This window comes from Necator americanus, chromosome IV (genome assembly GCF_031761385.1).
Source record: "Necator americanus strain Aroian chromosome IV, whole genome shotgun sequence".
Classification (NCBI taxonomy): domain Eukaryota; kingdom Metazoa; phylum Nematoda; class Chromadorea; order Rhabditida; family Ancylostomatidae; genus Necator; species Necator americanus.
The window spans coordinates 4,717,026-4,740,916 of record NC_087374.1 but is presented as its reverse complement, the minus strand read 5'-3'; the positions used below and the strand labels follow the sequence as shown (position 1 = coordinate 4,740,916).

General features: G+C 38.0%; 2 protein-coding genes across 4 annotated transcripts; one reads left to right on the top strand and one right to left on the bottom strand.

Annotated features, from left to right (window-relative positions):
* Positions 1–167: 167 nt before the first annotated feature.
* Positions 168–10,597, top strand: RB195_000389 (uncharacterized protein; the record flags this gene model as incomplete). 2 transcript variants are annotated; one of them, XM_064196703.1, is made up of 11 exons in its annotated part: positions 168–286; positions 1,411–1,447; positions 2,281–2,340; positions 2,417–2,470; positions 4,006–4,129; positions 4,435–4,578; positions 6,316–6,377; positions 7,604–7,740; positions 7,917–8,035; positions 8,650–8,726; positions 10,523–10,597. In XM_064196703.1, 11 exons carry the CDS (start codon positions 168–170, stop codon positions 10,595–10,597), a joined length of 1,008 nt encoding a protein of 335 aa, XP_064052583.1. The 2 variants fall into 2 exon arrangements, with proteins under 2 accessions (XP_064052583.1, XP_064052584.1); XM_064196702.1 differs by lacking the exons at positions 168–286; positions 1,411–1,447 and having other exon boundaries at positions 2,299–2,340.
* A 1,812-nt stretch (positions 10,598–12,409) lies between these two features.
* On the bottom strand, positions 12,410–23,520 carry RB195_000388 (uncharacterized protein; the record flags this gene model as incomplete). 2 transcript variants are annotated; one of them, XM_064196701.1, is made up of 15 exons in its annotated part: positions 12,410–12,470; positions 13,106–13,231; positions 13,541–13,633; positions 13,696–13,889; positions 13,949–14,023; positions 14,107–14,273; positions 14,765–14,794; positions 14,886–15,048; positions 15,633–15,749; positions 17,718–17,864; positions 18,810–18,884; positions 18,942–19,080; positions 20,248–20,368; positions 21,614–21,777; positions 23,423–23,520. In XM_064196701.1, the coding sequence occupies 15 exons, from the start codon at positions 23,518–23,520 to the stop codon at positions 12,410–12,412; spliced, it is 1,770 nt and encodes a 589-aa protein (XP_064052581.1). The 2 variants fall into 2 exon arrangements, with proteins under 2 accessions (XP_064052581.1, XP_064052582.1); XM_064196700.1 differs by lacking the exon at positions 14,765–14,794.
* Between the last annotated feature and the right edge of the window lie 371 nt (positions 23,521–23,891).

The window sequence follows — 23,891 nt, the reverse complement described above, 5'->3', positions numbered from 1 at the left end:
CCTTCCGAAATAGTTGAAGGTGGACGCCTGATTGCTCGAAATGATGAGAGCAACTGGCCCAAGGGGGACCAAGTGCTCGTGAAGATTGCGAAGTGAAAACAAGAGAACTCTGCGGATATACAGCCGCCAGCATGCTGCTGTGATACCCCTCGCATTTGCGAAAACACATGCTCATCACTGGCGCAGTGATGCGAACTCCGAAGTGGCAAACTCGTTCGGACGAGTTTTACGGGCAAGGTGGCGACGAGCAACAGACCGCCCGTCCGTGTTTTCGCGACGATAGTTGGTGATATTTTTTCTGTTTGTGTGTGTATTATTTCATGTGGTGGGGCGCAATTCGTTCATTAGTGTTCTCTTGTTGAATTTGTTTTTTCTTTCACCAACTGTAGTAATGCTGATCCCTTGGGAACTCGAGGAGGTCCACATTTCCTTTATTTTGCTAGTTCTCTATTTCATCGTCTTACTAGACTTTCTTGATTCTAAACTTCTATAGGAAGCAGTTAGTTGATGCATCTGCGTAGCCGTGTAAGGATTTGTAGGAAGTCGATGCTGAAACACATCCTGAGACATTATAGAACCTGGATAGAGGCTAAATTTTAGGGAAAAAGTGGATCGTTTTGTCTCTACTTAGAAGATCTTAATTAGCCCCTTTGAGGCTCCTCAGAGGAAAAAAAAAAAAACCCAAAAAAAAAAAAAAGGAGAAAAAAAAAATTTTATTTTTTTTATTAAAATAAAAAGAAAAATTGAAGAAAAGAACAGTAGGAAAACCTAACTCGGAAGAATCCGCTGTCTTTTTTATTTCCTGCCTAAGACATTTTCTTTAAATAAGGTCGTTCTTTGAAAAATTGATAATGTAGTTAGTGATTTATAGTTGCTCTGAAGTTCCTAATTCCATATAACCGTACCGTTGGCGTTCTTTTCCTGCGCTTTGATGTCTGTCTGATTGTTGGAACTGTAGTTGGTCGTGCTTCACCTCTTCGCCTCCATAAGGAAGAACTTCCCGAAGATTTTATATATTTTCTAGTAAAACGTCTTTGTATTTTTTTGATATACGGTTCTAGCCTATTGGATACGGACAGTGAAAAAAAACGAGAAGTTGTTTTGGGTGAAAGGAAAAAAAAATTGGTATATTGTAATTTTGTAGTGAACTTCCCTCTGCATCCCAGCACACTATTACTTCTTGTCTCCTTTTCTTAAAGTGAAGTTGTTGTCTTTGAAATGTCCACACTCCAATTCTCATGTCGAAATTCCTTTATCCAATTTCTCTGCGGAAACAAAACTTTTTGAGAATTGCATTACAGTCTTTAATTGTTCGCATTCCCAAATATCCTTCACTGTTTGATGGTTTTTGTCTTCCCAACGTAGATATTTACTGATTGTTTTAGCGGATTTTTGTAAGCTGAAGTAAAGCACCACAATTCTTGTGGAATGGGATCCGGTGGAAACGGTAGTTGACTTCTGTATTTGCGTCATATATGAGCTATGCATATTTGTGCTATGCATGTATGCATATTTGTGCTTTACATTCATAGATGGTTAGCTTGCTTGCTTTTTGCCTTCTATCATTTAGTTTTGGCTTTATCCATTAGAATTTTATAAAGTTTTTTTTTTCGTTCATGTAACCGGTTTGCGATGGAGTTAGAGCTCCAGACTCCGATTATCGCATTCTTGGATCTTAAGGCTTTGTAATCATTCGGTTAATGCCTACTAAACCTTTCTATGGTCTGTTGTCAAGCAGCGGAAATAAAACAAACATGTTACTGTTGTGAGCTGCGAAATAGATTTAGATTTAGATTAGGTTTTTAATGTTTGACTCCTTGTATTCGAATAGAGACAACTCAGACCGTCTCTTTTGGTGTTTTGAACTCGTATCATGTTGCTGATTTAATCGCACCAAGAAAATAAATGAAACTGACCTTTGATCTGTAAACAGTGTTAGATTTATACTTCTTCGTAGTACATAATGTGATCGTCTTTTTGGCTTCTTTCCTCTATGCGGTTTTATTGCTGGAGAAAAAATCCAGAATAAGAAAGGATTTCTACGACTGATGGATAGCAAACAGTGGCAAAAATACTTCGGAGCGATAGGAAATCCGAAGACGCCGGGAAAAAATGCGAGCTTTTCTCAGAAAAAAAAAAACAAGAGCAGAACTGAAAAGTGGTTAAATTGGTTTGACTTTACTTCATTAACTTTATTTGCCCCTTATATTCTATTAACGTTCGCTACGCAAGATTTGCGGATGCAATAGCTCAGTTTACCTTATTTTTATGTCTTTATAGATTCTCAAACTTGAGAGAATGTCTACCCTGGCTCGTTCCGGCAATGTTGCCACAAAAGTGGTATGTATTCCTTCTCTTTCTCACAACATCGTATTTCTTCATAGTTGATCAAAGCATCAGTTGTTTTTACTTGCAGATCAGCGGCTCACAACAGCACAGCAGTTTTGTATTGGCTACGGCTCCCAGCAAGGTGAGCTTTAATATTCATTCTTATCTTTAATCAACGTGAGCGAGGCTAAGAATATGAACTAATATTCCCTAAAAGGAGTAGAAATGCTCAATGTAGGTTCTCCCTTGTGCCGTATATACCTCGTGATATAGTTTCCAAAAGTGGCGGCAAAAATGCGAAACATCTAAGGTGTCAGATGATATGTAGCCTGTTCGACGGCACATTTGTCTTAGTGTAGCTCTTATCATAATTTTCGCTCACATAGTCGTTTCTTTACGACCATCGCTTGCCAGGGTTGCAAAAACTTACAATTCTTCGTTATCCTTCAGCCCGGATATCTCAGCTAGCTGAGCCGCGTTAAAACTGGGAACGCTGGTAGTGGCTGGAACTATTGCAAGTACGATATAAAGAGTTTCATCAAGTAAATAGAGCGGATCTGGCGTAGATGATAAGAGGTTCGGCAGCGACTGTAATGCCGATGTTTTGAAACTTTTCTGAAGCTAACCAGGATAGAAAAAATACTGACTTGGTTAAAACGGTTAGCCCCTGCAAGCCATTGTATAGATTCCTGCGTTCATAAGTTAGTTTCAGGAAAGATAAATTTTAATACTATGCTATACTTTAATACTTGCGATGGATACTTCATGAATGCGCGCTTTTATCAAGTAAATTAGAAATCATATTTCTTGAATTGCGGCTAGTTGGGAAAAATCTGAGATCCTGTCATTCAAATATTTGGAAGTTTCACTTGTTCAAGAATTTGAATATTGAAGCCTCACGGTTGGTCAGAAGTCTGAACACTGGTATTCATATTTGGTGAATGGTCGATCACTCAAAACTTTCAATATTAAAGATGTGATTCAAAGGAATTCGCTTCGCCACATACTCTGCAACAAGCTGAGAGTTTTTGTCATACCGATTTTAATAGCAGCAGTGGTCTCCTAAGATACCTATGTATTTATGAATTTTTTTCGCTTTTCCTCTAGATTCTCCTCGTCTCACATTTTGGGGGATATCTTGTGCTGTATCCTTAATTTTCTCAAATCTGTTGGAGAGCAGCCTTGTCACAATGCTTACGTTTTTTAAATGTTTTTTTTTAATATTTTAAAATGTTTTGCAGTATAACATTTAGTTTCTTATAAAGTAACGTATGTTTATTGTTCCTTTCAAATCTTACCAATCCACGGGTTTTGAAAACTCGAATATTCGGAAGTTTACAAGACAGGAAAACTTGGGAAAAATTGAACGTTTGAATTGTTCGTTATCTTTGCAAATGCTTTCTTTAAAATTACGTAACAGAAGTATAAGATTTATTTAGTGACGGAGCGTAGTTACACGAAGTGAGCCAACTTGAAGCGTTTGATTTGCCGCGCGGCAACAAATGGTGCTTAACCGCGTGAGGTAGCAAAACTACACACAGGAAGCCCGCGTGAAAAAGTGTGCAAGCGTCCCCTGCGCGTTGTCGGCGCGAGAACTTGTGAAAATGCTTTAATTGAGCACAATTCAAGCTCAGGTTGATTATTGTGGACTTTTTCGTTATACTTGATAGGTTTCAGGTCACCCCTATCAAGGATGTCGTTACTGAATTCAAAACAGCTGATTCTCTGCAAGCAGCAGCAAGCCGGAGCACACATCATGCTGGCTTGCTCTCATCAAACCTCGCGAACAAAGGAATAAACGGTGTTTTATTATATGGTTTCGCAACAGGTTTCATTTGTTTCGGACAAAACTTTTTTTGCTTTTATGGGTACAAGAATAAAGCACTAATTTTCATTCATCTGAGACTGGATGAGACGATTCCTTTGCTTGTATAGTTCCATTTTGATTTGGAAGTCATTAGCGATGAGGACATATTTTTATGAATTGAAAACTGGATTTTTTGCTGCCTGAATCCATCCATTTCTCTTTTAAAGGATCGTGAGCTGCAGCATCTTAATGTTTTTCGAGGTAACATTCTCACCAAAGAACCATTCCGTACTCTTCAGCATCTTCTCGACGTTTGGCACATACCGATGTGAAGTTTCCGGACATGTCAACCTATCGGCGAGAGGTGACTTTGAATACTCAGAAGAGCGCCCGTGATGCAGAAGATGGGCGCAGATCTCTAGCTCATGCTGTATATTATGGAGGTAAGCTTTCTTCTCTTCGACCTTTTTGTTAAATATTACTCATTTTTGATTTATGTCGAACAAATAATTTTCATTGTGGAGAGGCTAGAACTAAATGTATAGTTCAACAGGAAAACAAGTTACGCGCCTTTGTTAAAGGCATCACCCCACGAATCTGGTGTGGTATGGGTTTTCGTTGGAGTATACCTATAGCGGGTCGTAGGTTATGAATACAGGGGTGGTTCCGCTCATCTCTCCCTCCATCACTGTAAACAGACGGCTTCTGAATGCGGTTCCTCACGACGTCCTCTATTGCAACGCGCCGCGCTTCCGCGTCCGAATGGATTTTCGACGAATCATTTAACCGCATTCAAAACTTGTCTATTTACAGTGATGGAGGGAGAGATGAGCCGAACCACCTCTGTATTCATAATCTGCGACCTAGGTCTTGTATTGTTCGTCAATCTATTTAATTGTACGGTGTCTCATTCAACTAGGGTCAAGACAGTAGCCATAACTTACTTTGGGAAGATAGTATAATTGAAAATGATCTTCCTATATTGATATATCTCCAATTTTTCAAAGGAGGAACTGCATATTACCAGCAAATCCATTTCTATCCGTTATTAGAACGAGATCTGATCGCCCAATGTTAGTATCACAACACTGCGCTTCCGCGAAGTAGTGATATTGACGCTGAGAAGATTAGTTGAACCCCCTTCTCCCATTCTCCCTTCAGAAAAAAAGGCTTGCTGGAACAAATGTTACAAGGAAGAGACGCAGGTTAGCATCACATAGAGTGTATTATGTCATAAATGATAATGTGGAGTGAAGGATAGTCACAGTTTGAAGGGTTGAGGATAAACAAGAGTTTAAAGCTAAGAATTAAACACGGTCCCAGCTAATTTTTACTTCATATTTCTTTTTGTAATGATAGCTGACTTGCGTGGCACATCAAGAATGTTCCATTTGATTGATTATTAGATTTGAGTTTGACTTGGATTTCTGTGGGAGGATATACTACCATGTTAAACTAATCATTGGTTTGTTTTGTTAAAAGAAAAAAACTACGAATTTCAAGTTATACACAAAGTTTGACGCAGCCTTTTCACTTCCTCTTCGCTTCAATTTTCCACATAAAGAAGCCATTTCTCTTTCATTGCAGTCTTATTAGATATTACAAACACTTCCTACTACATATTCTTTATCAGAACAAAAGTTTGTCAAACGTATTATGTACAGTATTATGCGTTTGTCCTTTTTTTTTTTTGATACCTCTCCAAGTTACCTTCAGTGTGTAGTTGAAATTGCGTATATAATAAACATTCACCTCATTCTAGTTCCGCCGCATAGTAATGTGTTACAATCTTCTTCTGCGTATGGGGCAGTAGCACCCCATATTCAGAGCCACAAATGTGTCGACAAGTTGAATGTTTCCTCTTTTGCTTTCTTGCCCTAATATCCAAATTTTGTGTAACACTCTGCAACGTTTTTTTTTTTGCTTTTTGGAAGAGGTCTTACGGTTGAGTAAAGAGTTATAAAATCTACAGTATGAAGGGAAACACTTCACCAACGCTATAACGTGAAAATGGTCAGAGTTCGTCTGTTATCGCATCTATGAGCATTTCTAATGGATTTCATCCACATGTTTGTGATAGCGTCTTTCAGAGAATCCTTTTCTTCAAGATTATGATGATCTATGATTTTAGATGTTGTTTTTAAAGATAAAACTTTCAAAGATTGAACTATATGTTGCAGCCGGCGGTGTGATGTCTTTGTGGGCCGGAAAGGAAATGGTTCAAACTATGGTTTCTTTCAAGGTAATTGTGTTGCAGTTTGTCATGTCAGTAATGTTTCTTTTCGTCCGACGTGAATTTCAATGTACACTCACAGAGTTATGTGAACCTGTACTTCAAACTTGGTCAGTAGAAGTTGTGTTGAGCACTGCTGCTGTTCACACGCTGTACTCTTGCTCCGCATATCGCAGAAGCGGAACATGTATTTGTTTGAATGCCGCAAGAAAGCTATAAACAAAAGCAAGAAAGGGCAGGACCTACTGCAGTTTAAACTTGTGAGCAAATGTGACGTTGCTCCTATGTATTCGTGGGTTGTCAAATCATTCTCCTGCTACAGAAACTTAGAAATTGCCAAACGAGATCCCTTTTTCCATTTGTTAGAGCGCCTCGAATTTTGGTGGTTTAATCAGAACGTTTTGTTCTGTAAGGGGAGGCAACCGGTGAACGACCAAAAAAACCGTTAGGAGCACAACATATGATAAAATTCTAGGTTAGAATGCGAAAAAGCTTTTGAACCTCCAGAGGTTCTGTCAGTTTTCTTGACTTCGTGTAGGATAGAATTCTTCAATGTTTTGATAGCACACCTTGTTTCCTAATATTAGTAATTATGCTAAAATGTGATGTTATCAGCGCAAAATGACTGCAATGCCAGCTGTCCTCTCTCATGTTTTCATAAACAGAGTCGATCTGATTGAAATTTGTATTAACCGGCAGTATTAAACCGTGCGCGAAGCTAAAGTCACATCGGAAAAAGCTCTTCCTCTTGCAGGAGTAGCGACTACAATTTCTGCCGAAGTGAAGGAAAATTATGTAGCACGTTTTCCGAACATGATTATTTTTACGAAAATTTGGCAGATCTTAACCGAGTACCTAGGAAGTTGAACTACCATTTAAGAATATTCGAAGCTGAGCGTTTCAGAATTCCTGGATCCTTGAAGAAAAATTGCATCGAATTCTCTTTAGAATAACATTTTGTTGCCCCTAAACCTAGTTAGTTTAATGCTTAGCTTAATTTCATCTTTTCTTTTTTGTTAAGAAAAAAACAGTTACATCTCTCGTTAGTAGCAGATTTGTCATGTGAGGACTGCAGCAGTGTGCTTGATACTGGATGATAACCCACCTTTTTGCATATATGACATCTTTATCCCATATTTGTGGATGATTCAGCTGTTCAGATTCTGATTCAGATGTTTAAAATAGGAATGAGAGAGTCACCTGAATTTTCCTCTAAATCATCTTTTTGAACTTAGGCTATGGCTGCTGATCAACGAGCTTTGGCGTCCATTGAAGTTAACATGAACGATATACCGGAAGGGCAAACGAAGACATTTGAATGGCGTGGAAAACCCGTTTTTGTGAAACATCGTACGAAGAATGAGATTGCGAGGTAGTAAGTATTGTTGTAGATTTGCAATACCTTTTAGAACTTTAGGAGTTTTACTCTTTCCTTTTCACTTCAATACTTATGACTACGTTGAGTACCGCATCTGTTTTTGTAGCACATGTTTTGCTGGTTCAAAAAATTTCAATTGCTTTTTATTTATCTCATTTTTAATTTTTAAGAGAAAAGGCTGTGAATGTGTCGGAGTTGCGCCACGCTGAACATGACGACGAACGTGTTCAGAAGGACGAATGGTCTATAGTAATTGGAGTTTGCACCCACCTTGGGTGCGTACCAATTGGTTCGTTGCCCCTGCAATTGGTTGTTAGTGAATGACATTTCTCCCACTATTCTCTCACTTATTAGACACATTATTCGCTCAAGTTTTTTCTTTTTTTAGTTTACCAAAGTTCATAATGGCGCTGTAGCGCACGATTGTTCAAAATACTGGTTTCCCTTTCTAGTTCCACCTTTTTGTTGTAACCGTGTGCTGACATTTTGTGTACATCAGAAGTTTTGAGATTATAGATGACTTAGTAGACAGAGATAATAGTCGTATTTGGGACTCGAAACATAATAAGAATATAGAGATTGATAATAGATTAATAAAGGGTAATATGGTAAAATGCTCGCTTCTATCAAGCTAAAAACTAGGCTGTGTCATCTGATGGTGAAGGAAAAGAAGTGTTGTTCACCTGTTGTTGAAACTTAACATACATGACATGCATAACGTTTCTTTAAGACATATCCATTCTAATCAATGGGATAAGTAATGAAGAAATTTCTTCACAATTTTGAGATTGCAGGATGAATAGAATTTATTTAAAAGAGTACTCTGCTTTAAATATTTTGTCCAAGTAAACATAAAACTATCATCAAACATTTAAATTCGGTGTAGATTTTGTGTGCTTTCAGCGAATGCAGGTGACTTCGGTGGTTACTTTTGTCCATGCCATGGATCACATTATGATGGTTCCGGTCGCATAAGAAAGGTGGGGTTTTTATCTTACAATACATTTTCTATTTATTATGAAAGTACGCAGCCTTTTTCCTGTGCTACACAAGCAAATCAACGAATTCTCAGTAGTGTGTTCGAATAACACCAGTGATTATGATGCTGATAGAACAGAAGTGTGTAGAAGGGTAGCGCGTTGTAATGTACTTCGGAGCTGACGAAGCTTTCCTGTGCCACCGTTGACCACGACTAAGGGAGATTGAGCGCAGCCACGCTCATACTTATAGTCCACACCACGAACTCCATACAGTCCGGGAGAGATCCAGACTTCAAAAATTTCATGATAAGCTGCCTTCAATGTTAACAAAATCCTAACTTCATCGTCTCTGTTGCCGAGATACGCATAAAAGATTCAAGCTTTTAGAAATTGAATTTTTGCATCATTTTCTCTTTGTGCGTTGTCTATCAGCTTTCTTCGTAGTCGCAGTTGAAGTGAAATCCGTTATCCTTATGATTATCATATGTTTTCCTTTCCGGACTTTCCCTCTATGGTTTTAATTAGTTGGGGTTGGATTTCTTTGTCATTTTCCCTCCATAACCATGCATGAATGCGGATTTTGTTTACCACGATGGTGAAGTAGTGCCAGCCATGAACAATTGCACAAAAATTGTGTCGTAATTCAATCGTCAGGAGAGCTCCATTGAAACAGCATGTTTCCGTAAAGTGTAGCAAATAACTTCATGCGAAACGCTTCGATCGATTTTTTTCTCCAAGTCGTTCTACTAACTACTCTGAATTTTCTTCTAAGAGCCTGCGAGCCGCCACGTATCTTGGAGGTTCTTGACAATAAGATGACAATTCGTGGCAATTAGATGCGCGAGATGACCCTTGCTTCTTTCTTCTTCTGTCACCAGCGCTTAGCTCAAGCACGTCCCCGTCGGTTATGATGGTTCTGTTTCAGAGGCACGATTTTGATTGTGAGGATAACCGGATAACCGATGCGTTGTAATCGTGTGAGGTATGGCTTTCGCGTTGGTGGCAAGCTATCTGTCTCATGGCTATCTCCTAAGAGCATGAAGTTAACTTGCGTCGTAGAGCTGCTATTGTAGAAACAACGAGGTGGTTCCAAATGTGTTCGCCATCTTAGTTCAGTGATCCATATTGGAGACCGCCACATCTGACCTCGCTCCATCATGTCCGTGTAGATCCCCTTATTTTGCCCTTAATTCGATTCGAACAGTCCTCCGGACTTGCTGGCTTGCTTTGCCAGATGTCAATCTTGCGAAGTTCTACAAAGCTGCTAGCTCGCGCGAGCCTTCCTGGAGCTTTCCGTCGCTAAGTTGGTCTTAGTAACGTTATGTAGAACAGAATAGTGTAGAACACGCCTAGTTGCCATCGATAGCTTCCTATTCGAAACAGAGGGGACTCGCATACTTTTTTCACACTCATGGAGCTCCGTGAGAGCATCAGCTCTGGCGCGTTGTCCTGGCTTTTACCTCGATTACTTTTGACTTTATCAACTATGTGTTTGTAACAAGGATGTTTACTGTTGCACGTTCGCTCGTTGCGCGGGCCTTTCGGCTGTGTCTGTTTTAAGAATGCCATGGTGAGGGAAGACTTTATTAGTCTTGGCTAGAGGTCGAACTCGAGGCACTTTGCGTAGCACAGCGCCTTGAACCACTTCACCAGTCGTGTTCTAAATACATAGTCGATCTTGACATCATTTTGAGAATTTCGCTAGTCAGTTAATTAGATCCAAAATAAACTACTGCGGAATCATTGATGTCTATGAACCATAAAATTGTTATTCTAATGTTTGAACTTGGTTACAGGGACCAGCACCTTTGAATCTTCATGTGCCAGCTTACAATTTCAAAGACAACATCATTGTAATCGGCTCGTCGTAAGAAAGTTCTGGGAATATTTTAGTGTTTTCCAGTGATTCTAGTGTTTAGCAAAGTTGTTACATGATGTTTGATTGAGTACTGTGCGTAACTTCATTACGGCACACCTAGATAAATATTCTTGTATGCACTCTTCTTATTTCTACGCAAGTATAAAATGTCTATTTTGTCTAAGAATATCATATCGTAATATTAGGTCCATACGTCAGTCCGACAGGAACTCCCATAGAATATCAAGTGTATAGTATAGTCAAAACGACATCAAGGACGGTGCAGTTGTGTGAGCGGCTGCGCTCGAAGCGGTGGGGTGGACCGTAAGGGTTAGGATCGAGGGAGGCCGGTTGCTGGCAGCCTTCTTGGCTGCGGTCCGCTATGGTCCCCCTCGACTGCTCTGATTCGCTTTCTCCATGCCGCTTTGACCTTAAAATACCCCAAATTTGATTTCTAACCGTTTCATTTCGTTTTCTGCTATGTTACTCGCTCGTCATAGCCTCATAGAGGCGGAACATAGAGATTAAATATGCAGTTGAAAATTTGATACATTAGAAAAGGGAGGTAGATCAACATATTCAACAGCGCTGTAGTGAGTGGTCACCAGGAAGGAGGAAGATGTAGGAAGTTCCCAGGCCTCTTTTGTAGCGTAAAATTGGACGAAACTTGATCTTCAATCGACAGTGCTGCCCAGGAATGTATAGGTCGTGGACGATACTCTCAAGAAACAATCTATGTTATCCTTTTCTCCTACACTGCACTAGAAATGTACCAGATCCAGTTTGTGAAAATTTAGTGTGACTATAAAATTTTGGCTTGCAAGAGATGAAGTAAGAAGCGTAAGATATCAAAATAGTGTTTCATTTGTAGTATCATTTAGAACTATCATATTTTTTCCAAAGACAAATGTCTGCAATCTACAGGAATCAGCTTTTAAAAATGCAGAGTAGTCATTGGTAATGTATATCTGATGCCTACTAGAGTTGTAGATTGCAAAAGAATCCTTATAAAACCGAGAATTCCGATTGAGACTCTCGGAAGAAGGAAGCTTTAGTCTAGAAACGCATGGACTCTAATGGACGATTTTTCGAGGATATGAAATTTTTTTCTTCAAAAGGAGTGAAAATTAGTGTGTCTCTAAAATCACACCGCAGATGTTTCCAAAATTTAAAAAAACAGTAAGAAATTGAGGAAAATATAGAGCCGCAAATATTTGCATGCTATTTGTATGGGGTTGTAGAAACACCTTAGATAACCCAGCTATGCTCCATCGCACCGCCTCGAGCCACGTACGCAATTGCACCGTGCTTCACGTGTCGTTTTGACCCTATTCACATGCTCTGTAGTATCATGAAACTACGTATTGTTAGAAGCAGAAAAAAATTTCGGAATTTGTTAGTATCTTTAGGGAAATCAATTTACAGCAGTTTGTTGCTTTCATCAATTTTAGAAAAATAGGCAGCACAGTCCAATTCACCATCAAAGGAGACCCCTAAGATGTCTCACATTTAAAAAATAAAAAAGTTGTTTTCTGTGTCCTCGCCGACAGAATACATATCGACGTCTAGCAATGTTCAGCCATGAGTGGCCAAGTCACCTTCCGAGTAGTTGAGATCAGAAAACATTGGATGGATGATAGCTAATAACAAAGGATTATAGCAACCTCGTGTCCGGCTCAAATTAAGAACACATACTGAATAGACGACAGACTGAACTTACACTTATAATACCACTACCATTATTCTCAAAGCGACTGAAAGTGAAAGAAGAAAAAGCGCTATGATTTATTAGTTTAGAAAGAGCATTAATAAACTCTAAATATTGTCATCTTTTTCTTACTCCGAGGAAGTGGTCGTGTTCATGATGCGACCGTGGCCAAGGTTCACTGAAAAGAAAATATTACAGTTGATAGATTGGAATACGAAAGACAAAAAGGCGAATCTTTTAGGATAACATTTGAACGTTTCACGGATAGGCGATGGGAACGTATATAGCTACAACCATACGTCGTCACAGCTCAGATTTACTTGCAAAAAGTTCCAAAACGGTTGCTATTCGAGTGATGCTAAATCAGCTTCCTTCTGAGGCTGATGTTTCAGGGAACCACTTTGTGATCATTGAGATGTTAGCTACACATCTCCGTTTCCATGCTATTGACTTGAATCCCTGATTGGAAGAAACTGAGCACCTCTAGCACTTTAACATCTTGAGCTGTCCGCATCATTACGCATTAAAGGTATCGCTCTTGAGGCATAAGGGAGGGGCTTACGAAATCCGTTATACGCTTCTGTCCATGTCTTAAAGTATTTGACGTATCAATCCGCTTTGGATGCGCCAAGGCGTTCAGTCCTAATTCGGAATCGTTGAGGTTTTATGAACGCGTACTCGCATATACAATGAAGGAACTAGTCGTATCAAGTTAGTGATTTTATCTTCCCAGACAAGCCTGGCCTCAGTTTATCGACCCCGGAAGGATCAAAGGCTTCATCGCCTTTTTAATAGTCTTAAAAAAGAACGTACTTTCTTCCTGCAAAAGTCAGGTGTCGTATCCTTTCTGGCCTTTCCTCAGGTTTAATTGCGTTGATTGCAACTCCTATGATCATCATTATTACGAAGCCAACGCCAGCATACCCGTAAGTGGAGATCCTAAATGTTCGCTGATAATGCAAGAGAGGAACCATGCTACAAGCATGACCGTGAATTAAATGAAATTAGTTGAAATTAAAAATTAAACTAGTTGAAGTATAGTAGGATCAAAACGACATGAAACACGGTCCAGTTGCGTAAGCGGCTGTGCTCAAAACGGCACGGTGGAGCGTAGCGGTTAGGATCGTGATGGGATCCTTGGTAGCGCCATCCATCGCTGCAGTTGGCGGTCCCATCTCGATTCCAATTTTTCTTCGTTTTGACCATACTATACATTCATTTCCTAAATTATTAACAACTATGACGTACCTCGATATAAACATACTGTTTGGATCACCATACTGAGCATCATACGATGGTGCTTGTCGAATCGTGAAGTTGTATGAGCCGCACCCAGATACACTAGAAAAGCATTTTCCAGAAGTTTCTAACGTCGAGTCAAAAAAAAAAAGAAATGTGGTCACCTTGTGTTGGTGGGCAAAAAATGGTCCCGGTACGGATCCTCCGTATAATTAGCAATACAAATTACCACCATGATAACGTTCGAAACCACGAAAGATATGAGACAACTCCAGAATCCGGATCGTGGAAAGAACATGGCTAAGACAAAAATCGCCACCATTGGTCCTGCTATTGCTCCCATTACATTCACGCATACCTGTATTAAGACATAGTTGACAATCGTCCATCTCTAGAAAGTTTAGATCCTGGTCTTACTCTTAAAATTCCTCCCAAAGATTCCGCTGAGAACGCGAGTACAGTAGAAATAATACCTCCTGCGATAACAATTCCCTTAAAATTGCGAATTGAGTTAATTATCCCTAACAAAGAGCCTGGGAAGCTTCTAACCAGGAAAGAGAGCTGAGCGGAATTACCTTATTGAGCAGGGTAGCCTGATGATCGGTGATACGACCATCCAACGACGATTTTAGGAAATCCTCGTAAATTGCCGCCGCCATACTATTCATTCCACTAGATAAGGTAGATAGTGTGGCAGACATGATACACGCTACATAGAGCCCAAAAAGGCCTGGAGTAGGTTCTGGAAACCGCGAATGCTAGAGGATATGTGCTTGCACGAAACGAGTGATATGTTCTCATTCAAGAATTGTTTTATTTAGAAGGTTTTGTTTTGTTTTCGTTGTTGTGTGTGTGTTTTTTTGTTTTTATAACTTTGCAACAATCAAACAACTACTATAAATACAACTCAAAAACATTAATATGCATACCATACAATTCAATTTATTTATTTTTTCGCTCACATTATTGTTTTATTTATTTATTTTTGTTATGTTATTGTGTTATACTATTTTATTGTTATATTGTATGTATATTATTTATTATTTTGTTATGCTCTACTTATTTTTATTTATTAGCGCAATTAGCATTGTGTAGAGCGATGCCAAGCAAAGCAAGCAAAAAGCAGTGAAGAAAAAAAATCTCAACACAATCTCCTCAAAATGAAAATGTTTGATGTTTTCTACCAGGAAAACATTGAGCAGAGTGGGCCAGGTTGTAAACGCCACACCGTACCTACGCTTTCTTCTTTTGAAAAATACAAGCCTAAATCCCTAACATAAATATCTAAAAAACAAACAAAAAAAGGTTACACCATTAAGAACAGTTTGCACCTTCATAATACGGCTAAACTCACGTAAAATATCTCTTGCAAACAAAATTGTGAGATGATCGGTCTCCGTTATTTCGCCAGTTTCAATCGGATTGCAGTTGTAAAAATAGGCTAGTGCCATAAATCCAACGAAGGCCACAATTGTACAGAGAATGGCGAATGGAATAAGCGTCCAGTAAATAATTTGCTACAATTTCGAAGTATTAGTGATGTTCAGGAATTTGTATTAATTGGATAAGGAATAAAGCAGCCCGCGTTAATCAATCCGCTTGGAATGCGCTAACGCGTTCACTTCAATCCAGAATAGCTTGAGATTTATGAACAGGCGTCTAACACATACAATGACCTGCGGGGCCAGCCGATGTATCAGGTCAGTGTTTTTATCCTTTTTTTTATCGGACAAGTCTGGTACCAATTTTTTTTACCCCGAAAAGATGAAACACTTAGGTGGGACTAGGGCGGTTTAGAACCATCGATCGATTGTGCAATCACAGCTGAACCTGTTACCGACTGCGCTACATCCACCCAGGATTTCGAATGCTGTCGCTTATTGGCTCGCTGGCACTAGTATGCATGGAAAAATTTCCACTGCACATATTTTTTGAAAATTGGTGCAGAATTTGACTCAATATCAAAATAAGAAACAGTATATCTATAACAACAGGAGGAAAGTAGGGAACATGACACTGTTTGAGATAATTCTAGAAATTCAAAAAGTGCCCCAGTTACTGTGCGTGCCTGAACATACTTATCAATCGATATTTCACTTACTTGAGCCTGTTTCAATGTGCTTAGACTAGCATAACGTTGTATGGCTAACTGGTTCACACCGAACGATGCTAACCACGTGATCGTTCCAGATATAAGATTGATCCATACGCTGTTGTACTGAAATTGTGATTGTATTGAAAAAGTCTTGTTGTTGTTTTCAGAGTCTTAATCTGTTCTTAAAGGTAGCTGATCCCGAAAATGACGTCGTTGGGAAAACTGCGGAAAAATATAGAGTTCGAGGTGTAGATTACGAAGATGAGCGTGGTCCCGCTCAGTTTCCTCTAATCGTCCTGAAAAACAGCGTGGGAAACTGTGTTTGTTCCTACGAGGTTCGTTAGGATCTTGCGTGTGTCCACGAGCGTGTGGTCTAAGACCAGTGAGGTCTTCTCACTGCTCTGTTCATTAGTTTTACTCGAATTAGCTGGTGGAGAGACCTTCGACCAATCTTCGACCGCTCCCTTGAGGGCGCGGCGCGTGCACAGGGGTGGAGCGTTCTAACGTATCTCGCAGGAAAAACGTTCCTACGCCGTTTTTTAAAGGACGATTCGGGAAAATTGATTAATTGGCCACGTTCGTATCCTAATCGACACCTCGAACTCTATTATTCCCATCAGATCTCCTTAATACATCTATTTCGCGATGCTGTGCCTTTAACCTCTCATATCACGGCTCTGTGACATTGTAACGTAGTCCATATTGACTTTAATGAGGTGGATAATATATTAATGGGTTGCAAAGTACAGGTAACTGAATAGTTAGATACAACATAACAACTTCGCAAGATGAATTTAAACAAAAAGAAAAGCAATAGAGAAAAATCTGAAAGCACATAGGTTTCCTCAGAGGAAAAAAAAAAGAAAGAAGAAAATACGCTGCTCATCTAGTTCACTTTTTCCCATTTTTCGTTATATCCTTATATTATATTTATCCTCTCGCTACTTTTCACTAACAAGGACGTGACTACACGGTAGTGGTATTTAGAAGGAATGCAAAATTATCGTTTATAAAATTTGTTTAAATTTGCTCAGTACTAATGTTTATGCAAAACCACATACATACACTAGTGTGCAAAACTGGAGCACGAAAGTAAATTTCGCTTTATTTGTTACTGTTAGTAACATAGCTCGATGAAACTTGGACAATACATAAAAAAGAACTGCTACAGTATAGTATAGAAGGTAACTGGAAGAAATACGCAATGAGACGAACATAAATGACAGTTCTATCCAAAGAAAATAATTTCACTGATGTCACCGCGATTTATGATGGATCCCTGGACATTACAAATGGTGGGACATGGTTCTTAGTAGGATGTGTGATCACCACGGACGGTAAAACATGCTCTGTAAGGTGCTCCCATGCTGACCACAATGTTGGTAAGGAGTTCTTGTGGTACGGCGCTATACTCACGCTGACCTCACGCCTCCAGCTTTCTGTGCAGGACCCGAAGACTTCTGAGAGCATACCCCCTCACTTTCGTTCACTTCCACCGAGTTGTTATTGAAATATTATGTAAATTTACTTATCTCGTCCTTATATTTCGCACATCAGTGTATGCCCTTAGAGCAATACAAAATTAACGGGCATTCCTAACGAAATGCCCTTTAAATTTTAGCAAAAAAGCAAATCGTAAGAAACAGGATCAAATGCCTCCATGTAAACTCGACAAAATTGAAAAAAAAAACGAAATAGACGCTAAATAAACGCTAAGAAAAGGCCATTTCGTTAGAAATGCCTGTTAATTTTACCAAAAAAGCAAACTGCAAGGAACAGGATCAAATGCTTTCACTCCGGAGAGGCATTAGCGTCTATTTCGATTTTTTTATGAGTCTCTTTAATTCAATTTCACCTTCATATTTCCCTAGATAAGCCTATTGAGTTCACATGGAGGTAAGGGCATGGATTGAATCCAAGAGAAAAGTTATTGACACATGCCTTTAAGAATCGATCCCAACCTCTAACCTACAAAGAATCGTTTGCTAATTTCAATTACATCCGATTCCAGTCCTTAGACGCACAAACAGAGAAGTAAAAGTAATTATTACATTTATTAATGTATAGTTATGGCTTTTTACTCGATCTTACCTGATCTAGTCGTGGATCAAATCTGAATAGTTCTGCTGTCCTACCGCTTTCCACGGCTATACTCCATACTCTTCCGAAACCACCAACTTTTGGATGACGGAGTCCTTGTGCTATCAATGTCAGAACTCCACCGTACATGAGACATGCCTGAACTCAAATTATTCGCATGGTATCCGAGAACTGCTGATCAACTCACATAATCGTCAACTGCTTCAAAACAAATAATGGTTCACTTATTTGAAGACATCACCCCACGAATCTGAGGTGGTATGGATTTCAGGTGGATGCAGCGCATGCGCAATGCTAACGCGCTCCAGTTGAACTCGTTGTGGAAAATAGCGTGCCGGCTCGCTCGAAGCCGTATCGTCCGGATCGTTTTTACGGCAATGAGGAAGAAATGGACGGTATCACCCACCTCTCCATAATCTACAATCCCGTATACGAATACTCCACCTGAAATCCGTACCACCTCAGATTCGTGGGATGATGCCTTAAATGACATCTCAATAAAGGCTGTTCTTAGTATCCTCGTATATTTTTAGAGAATTTTTTTCGAGAAAATATTGCTTGCGATATCATTGAAGACGTTTTTAAAAAGGCAGAACTCCTATTATATATGTAACAAGTGTTGCTCTGTCGGATTGTTCAAAGGCCGCATACCACGAATCTGTGGGAAAAAGCTAGGGTTTGGGTTGTAGATTGGGAGATCCGGGGTTGTTTCGTTCACCTCTCCTTAATCTTCGTAAAAAAAAAACGGCATGGGAACCGCTTTATTCCCTACGACGTAAGTTAGAACGCGTCTCTATGTACTCGATCCATAATTCATACCGCCCTCAGCAGCCTATTCATTTATCTCATTTATCTTGAACAGGCTGGTGAGAAGACATCATTGATCGTCGACCGCTCGCACGTGGATGCGGCGCGTGCTCATGGGTGGCGCGCTGAATTTGAAATCGTCGTGTTGCATCCGATTCGAGAGAGATGAGCATGAGATTATGAGTGAACCATCCCGGAATTTACAACCTATCCCGGAATTCACGTCAGATTCGTAGTATCCTGTCCTTTATGTTAGAGATGACAACAATGAAGTACCTGCAGTGAGTCGCTCCACACAACCGCCTTCAGACCACCAATACAAGTGTACAAGGTTGTGCATAGTCCAAAAATCTGCATTTTTCAAAAACTTCATCGTAATTCGTAACAAAGATCGTCGAAAGAACTCACCAGCACTAAAATCCATTTATGGATACGAAGAACTGGAGAAAGTGCCACGGCAGGTGCATAGATCACTATTGACATGTAGACGATTGTGAAGGAGAGAAAAATTAGGGAAAATAATTGTCGAATTAGTGGAGAATTGTACCTGAAGTGGTCTTCATTTTCGTTCACCTTGAAATACTTCAGAATTATTTAATCTCAGCCTTCTTACTTTGATTGTACTTCACCTTGAAATTTCGTTATTCAATTAAATAAACACCAAGGGGGTCTAGTTTATCCTTACTCCGACTCTGAGAAGCAAATATTTCGTTGCATTGGGTTGCAAAATATGTCCGTTAGGTTTTTTTTATTTGTTCGTTGCCTGTTTTGTTGCAAAACAACTCAAATAAAAAAATCTGATCATTTGCCCCTTCTAGCTTTTACCGAGGCGAGAATGCTCGCTGAAGTTCAACTTTGTTGTGCACTAAGAGTGAAATTTACGGCTCAAAAATGCTTTTTGAATTTAAAAAGTGGAAACGATTTTGATCTGAACGAGTTTTGAAGCGACGATCTCAGAAAACTGGTTGAGAGGTAGGATGAGGTCGTAAATGACGGAGAATACATAAAAGTTTGTTCTTATACGTGTTGTTGTACTGTTTGAAAGAATTTTCAATAGCATTTTTTAAAATGAATTTATGTTACAACCCAACAGGATCGGTCAAAAAGTGATCTTGAAAGGATTACTCTTAAACGTCATATCATTTTGTTATCATTTTGTTTGTGAACGCGGCATACGCGTCCATAAATTTCTTTTAAATTTTGAATTTTTAACTGTTCTGAATCTTTTATTTGATTGAACCAACGCTGAGGTTACGGTACTCTGAACTGTTCTCTTCAAAGGTTCCCGAGAATTTTCTTCACTGTTCAATTGCACTCACCGCTGCGCACTATTTCGCTGTGATTTTTTGCTGAGTATAAGAAACTTTTCAGGCAACTTTATGCGAGTAAAAGAAAGTGGTCGGGTATAAGTTAGGATTCTGCAGCAGCTTTACAGAAAATGTTTATTGTTTTATTATGTTTCATTTAAAAAAAAGGTGTGTTAATTTGTGTATCATTGCCTAGATTTCATTTCTTCTTGTTTCCATATTTATAGAGAGAAGCCAACAGATACACCTACCATAAACGAGGTTAAATAAAGACGAGGACACGAGGAGAGCGTCTGCTTATCCATTGAGTAACGTACAAAAAAATTGATGACCATTGAACGATCAAGAATGGTACTCAATAATAACTAAGCTCCAAAAATAAATAATAAATAAATATTCAAACAGACCTGTGTATAAAGTATTCGTGTAGACACGTACATTTCATCTTATGGAACACTGGCAAAAATACAACGCATGTAATTATGGACGAAAATATTCCCACAATAAAATTCATCCAGATTTGAACACCTGAAAATCGATACACATTCAATAAAATATAATCATATGAAACAATAAAAAAATAAATCACTAGGTATAAATGAATGAAATAATAACAAAACGAACATTTAAATATCACTAAAGAAAATAATAATAAAGTAAATGTGATTAAATAACATAATAACAAAACAAGTAACTATTTTTAAATTCTTTAAACAATCACTTTTTAGAACTTCAAACTATTTAAATATCATTGGATAAAGTTACAATAAAGTAAATAATAAAATGTAGAGTTAAATAAAAAGTAATAATTGATAGAATTCCTTCACCCCATAGAAAAATCGCAAAAAAAGAAACATGCCACCGCTGATTTGTTGCGCAAGTACTTTTCACACAAAATCAAACAATAAAGTTTCACGAGGGAGACTTCATGGTTGCTTTTTTTATGGCTGAGGCTTCATTAGGATTGAAAATGTACAAAAGAGAAACCAAGAAATGGATAAGGTTAGTATTTTGCCATAAAGTAGCAGTTATATTCGTTGTTAACATGCGCCCAAGTTAACAAACTCCTAGTTAACCCAGAATTTGGATGAGGCCAGGAAAAAATGGCACGAAAAACAATAAACAGTAATATCGATTTTTTTCGAGGAAGTAAATTAATAGATTAAAGAATTAGAATAGAATTAATAGATTTCAAGATCTTTTTTTTTCAAGAGATTTTTCAATTTAATTTATCTTTATAATCTATATTTTATTTATATTATTTATTTGTATAATTTTAGTTATCTCTATAATTCATTTTATTTTTACTCCATTTCATTTTACGTTTTCTATTTTATTTTTTATTTGTTTTTTTTTATTTCTTCATTCACCAAATCTACGTAGGAGCTATATAAAGTCAGAAAATCCACGATATCGATATTTTCTGACTTTATATGGCTATTATATTTATGTAGCTTTTTTATATTATAGAGCGATGACTGTATACTTGAATTAAATGAAAAATAAATGTGATTGATGAACGGAGTAATAGTTATTCGCAGAAAATAATCTTTTAAAAAAAGTAAAGAAAAAAAGAAGAAGAAAAAAGGAGAAAAAAATGATTTCTTGCCTTCTAATTAGATAAAAGATAAATGTTATGATCGGACAAATAGTTAGTTATAGGCGAAAAGTAATCTTTAAAAAAGCAAAGAAAAAAAAGAAAAAGAAAAGAGTGGAAGGAAAGTATAGAATACCGCTGATTTTTTGCCTCATAAAACAACGAAGAGGACGCACCTCTTTGAAACATCTCTGCCGGTACGGCCAACATGAGAATCCCAGAGAGGAAGGTGGTGAGAAGAGAAAGAGCGACAGGAATCGACGGCATCATATGGCCACCCATCAGGTACTCATCTTTCGCCGTCGTTTTCGTCTGACCACTCTTCAGCAGCAGACGACTTCTGAATGGGAACGGGATTTCCAGTGACTTGAGGACGGGTGACAAAATTCCCAGGTTTTATAGTGTTTTCCTAATGGCCTTCTCCAAACAGTATTGCTATCAGTGAAGTTGGCAAAAATATGTATTATTCATAAACAAAATGCTTTGTTGACTTCAGAGTTGGAAGTTTAATTTAAAAGAATTAATATAAAATACAAAAAAAAATAATGGAATAAGAGACGAATAAAAGTGATAAAATATAGATAAAAATAAATAGGAATAAAAATAATGAAATTCAATGAACAAATTAATTCAATGCTACTCTCCCTTGTTTTCGATAGATTAGTTGTCACCTCTCGCGCTGGCATAATTCGAAATACTTAAGGATAAAATAGTGCATCATGTAATTTTAAATATTTAATAATTTCCAAATTTTTTGATTATCTAATTTTGGTTTTTAATTGAGAAAACTGCTACCAAGCAATTCCTTAAAAAATCCTATCAAATAAACCCCGGAAATGATTAAATATGTTAATTTTGTATTAAAGAATGACACAAAATGCAGCGTTAGATCTTTTCGCTAGGATTTATCATCTGATTCTGCGATTTTCGCTAAGATTCACTACTTCTAAATCAAATCCGAGAAAAAAATGTGTGTTTGTATTTTTCCACAACCTATTTGTTTTCAAACAGAAATAGAAGGATTTGTTTTTGCGTTGCGTCGCAACGTTTGTTGCCACCGCAATGAACGCCACGTGTTTTCGGTTGATCTTCTCCAGATATCAGAAAACAATAAAGTAATTAAATTTGACTGTTGATGGGGTTTTTATGTTTATGAAAATTATGAACTTTGTGTTTACATTCATAATATGTAAAGAAGTTGGCTGATATTTTTTATGCTTACACATATATACTATTTTTATATTACTATGTATATGTACTATTTTTAAAACTTATTTTATTTTTTTTATTTTATATTCATGCATTTTCTTTTTTTCTAAACTTATTTATCTATATTTATCTGAGAACGATTAAATGATGAAATTTGACTGTTCATTCTTTTTTATGTTCCTGAAATCTTTGAACTTTGTGTTTACATTAACGAATCCATAGTATTTAAATAAGTTGGTTGATATTTCCTATGCTTACACATATATACTATTTTTATATTTATTTTATTTTATTTTTAATTCCTATTTATACATGTTTCTTTCTTATCTTATGTATCTGCCCTTATCTATTTTTATTATTATATTTTATTTCTATTATCTATCCTACTATCTTTATTATCAATCTTATAATTCCGATCCGATTCATGTTCTTTGCAAATTTTCTCACTGCATCTGTTCATTTCCGAAGATTTCTCAGTGTAGATTGCTACTATCATCAACATTTTGTGAATAATGAATGAAAATTTATTTGAAATTCATTGAATTTCACATCTGACCGAAAATAATCAGTTGTAGGAATGAAGTGATGCGTGATATCATGACAGCTGTTACGTTTTGAGTAGTGTTTTCAGCGGTTATCAGCGCTTGTAAACAATTCCTCCCGGCCGGCCGAGAATCATACACGGACAGTTTGATCAATCCATATCATAAACACAGGAAAAATCGAGGGAATTATGATCTGGTCATTTGAAGAAGTAAAAATATTCCTTCGCTCACCTTATAGCATGATAGACTCCTGTCCCAACCGATAGACTAAGACTTGCAGCGAATATTGCATAATCCAACCATGAAAGCGACTTATCGTCGGTGTTCATTCGTCACTTTCGATTGATCTGCAACGAATAGATCGATCAATAATTCCGCAGTTCATATACGAGCGTATTTCGAAGATTTAAAGGGATACCCCACAAATCTGGGGTGGTGCGGACTTCAGGTGGGTTATACCTATACGGAGTCGTAGATTACGGAAAGAAGGATTCCGCCAATCGCTTTCTAATTGCCGTAAAAAATGGCCCGGAAGATATGGCTTCGAGCGCTCTGGTGCGCTGTTCTCTACAAGGAGTTCGATTGGAGCGCGCCAGCATTGCGCCGCCGCCGATCACCCTTCTCTCAATAATCTACGATCCCATATACGAATACTCCACCGAAAATCCGCACCAATCCAGATTCGTTGGATGATGCCTTT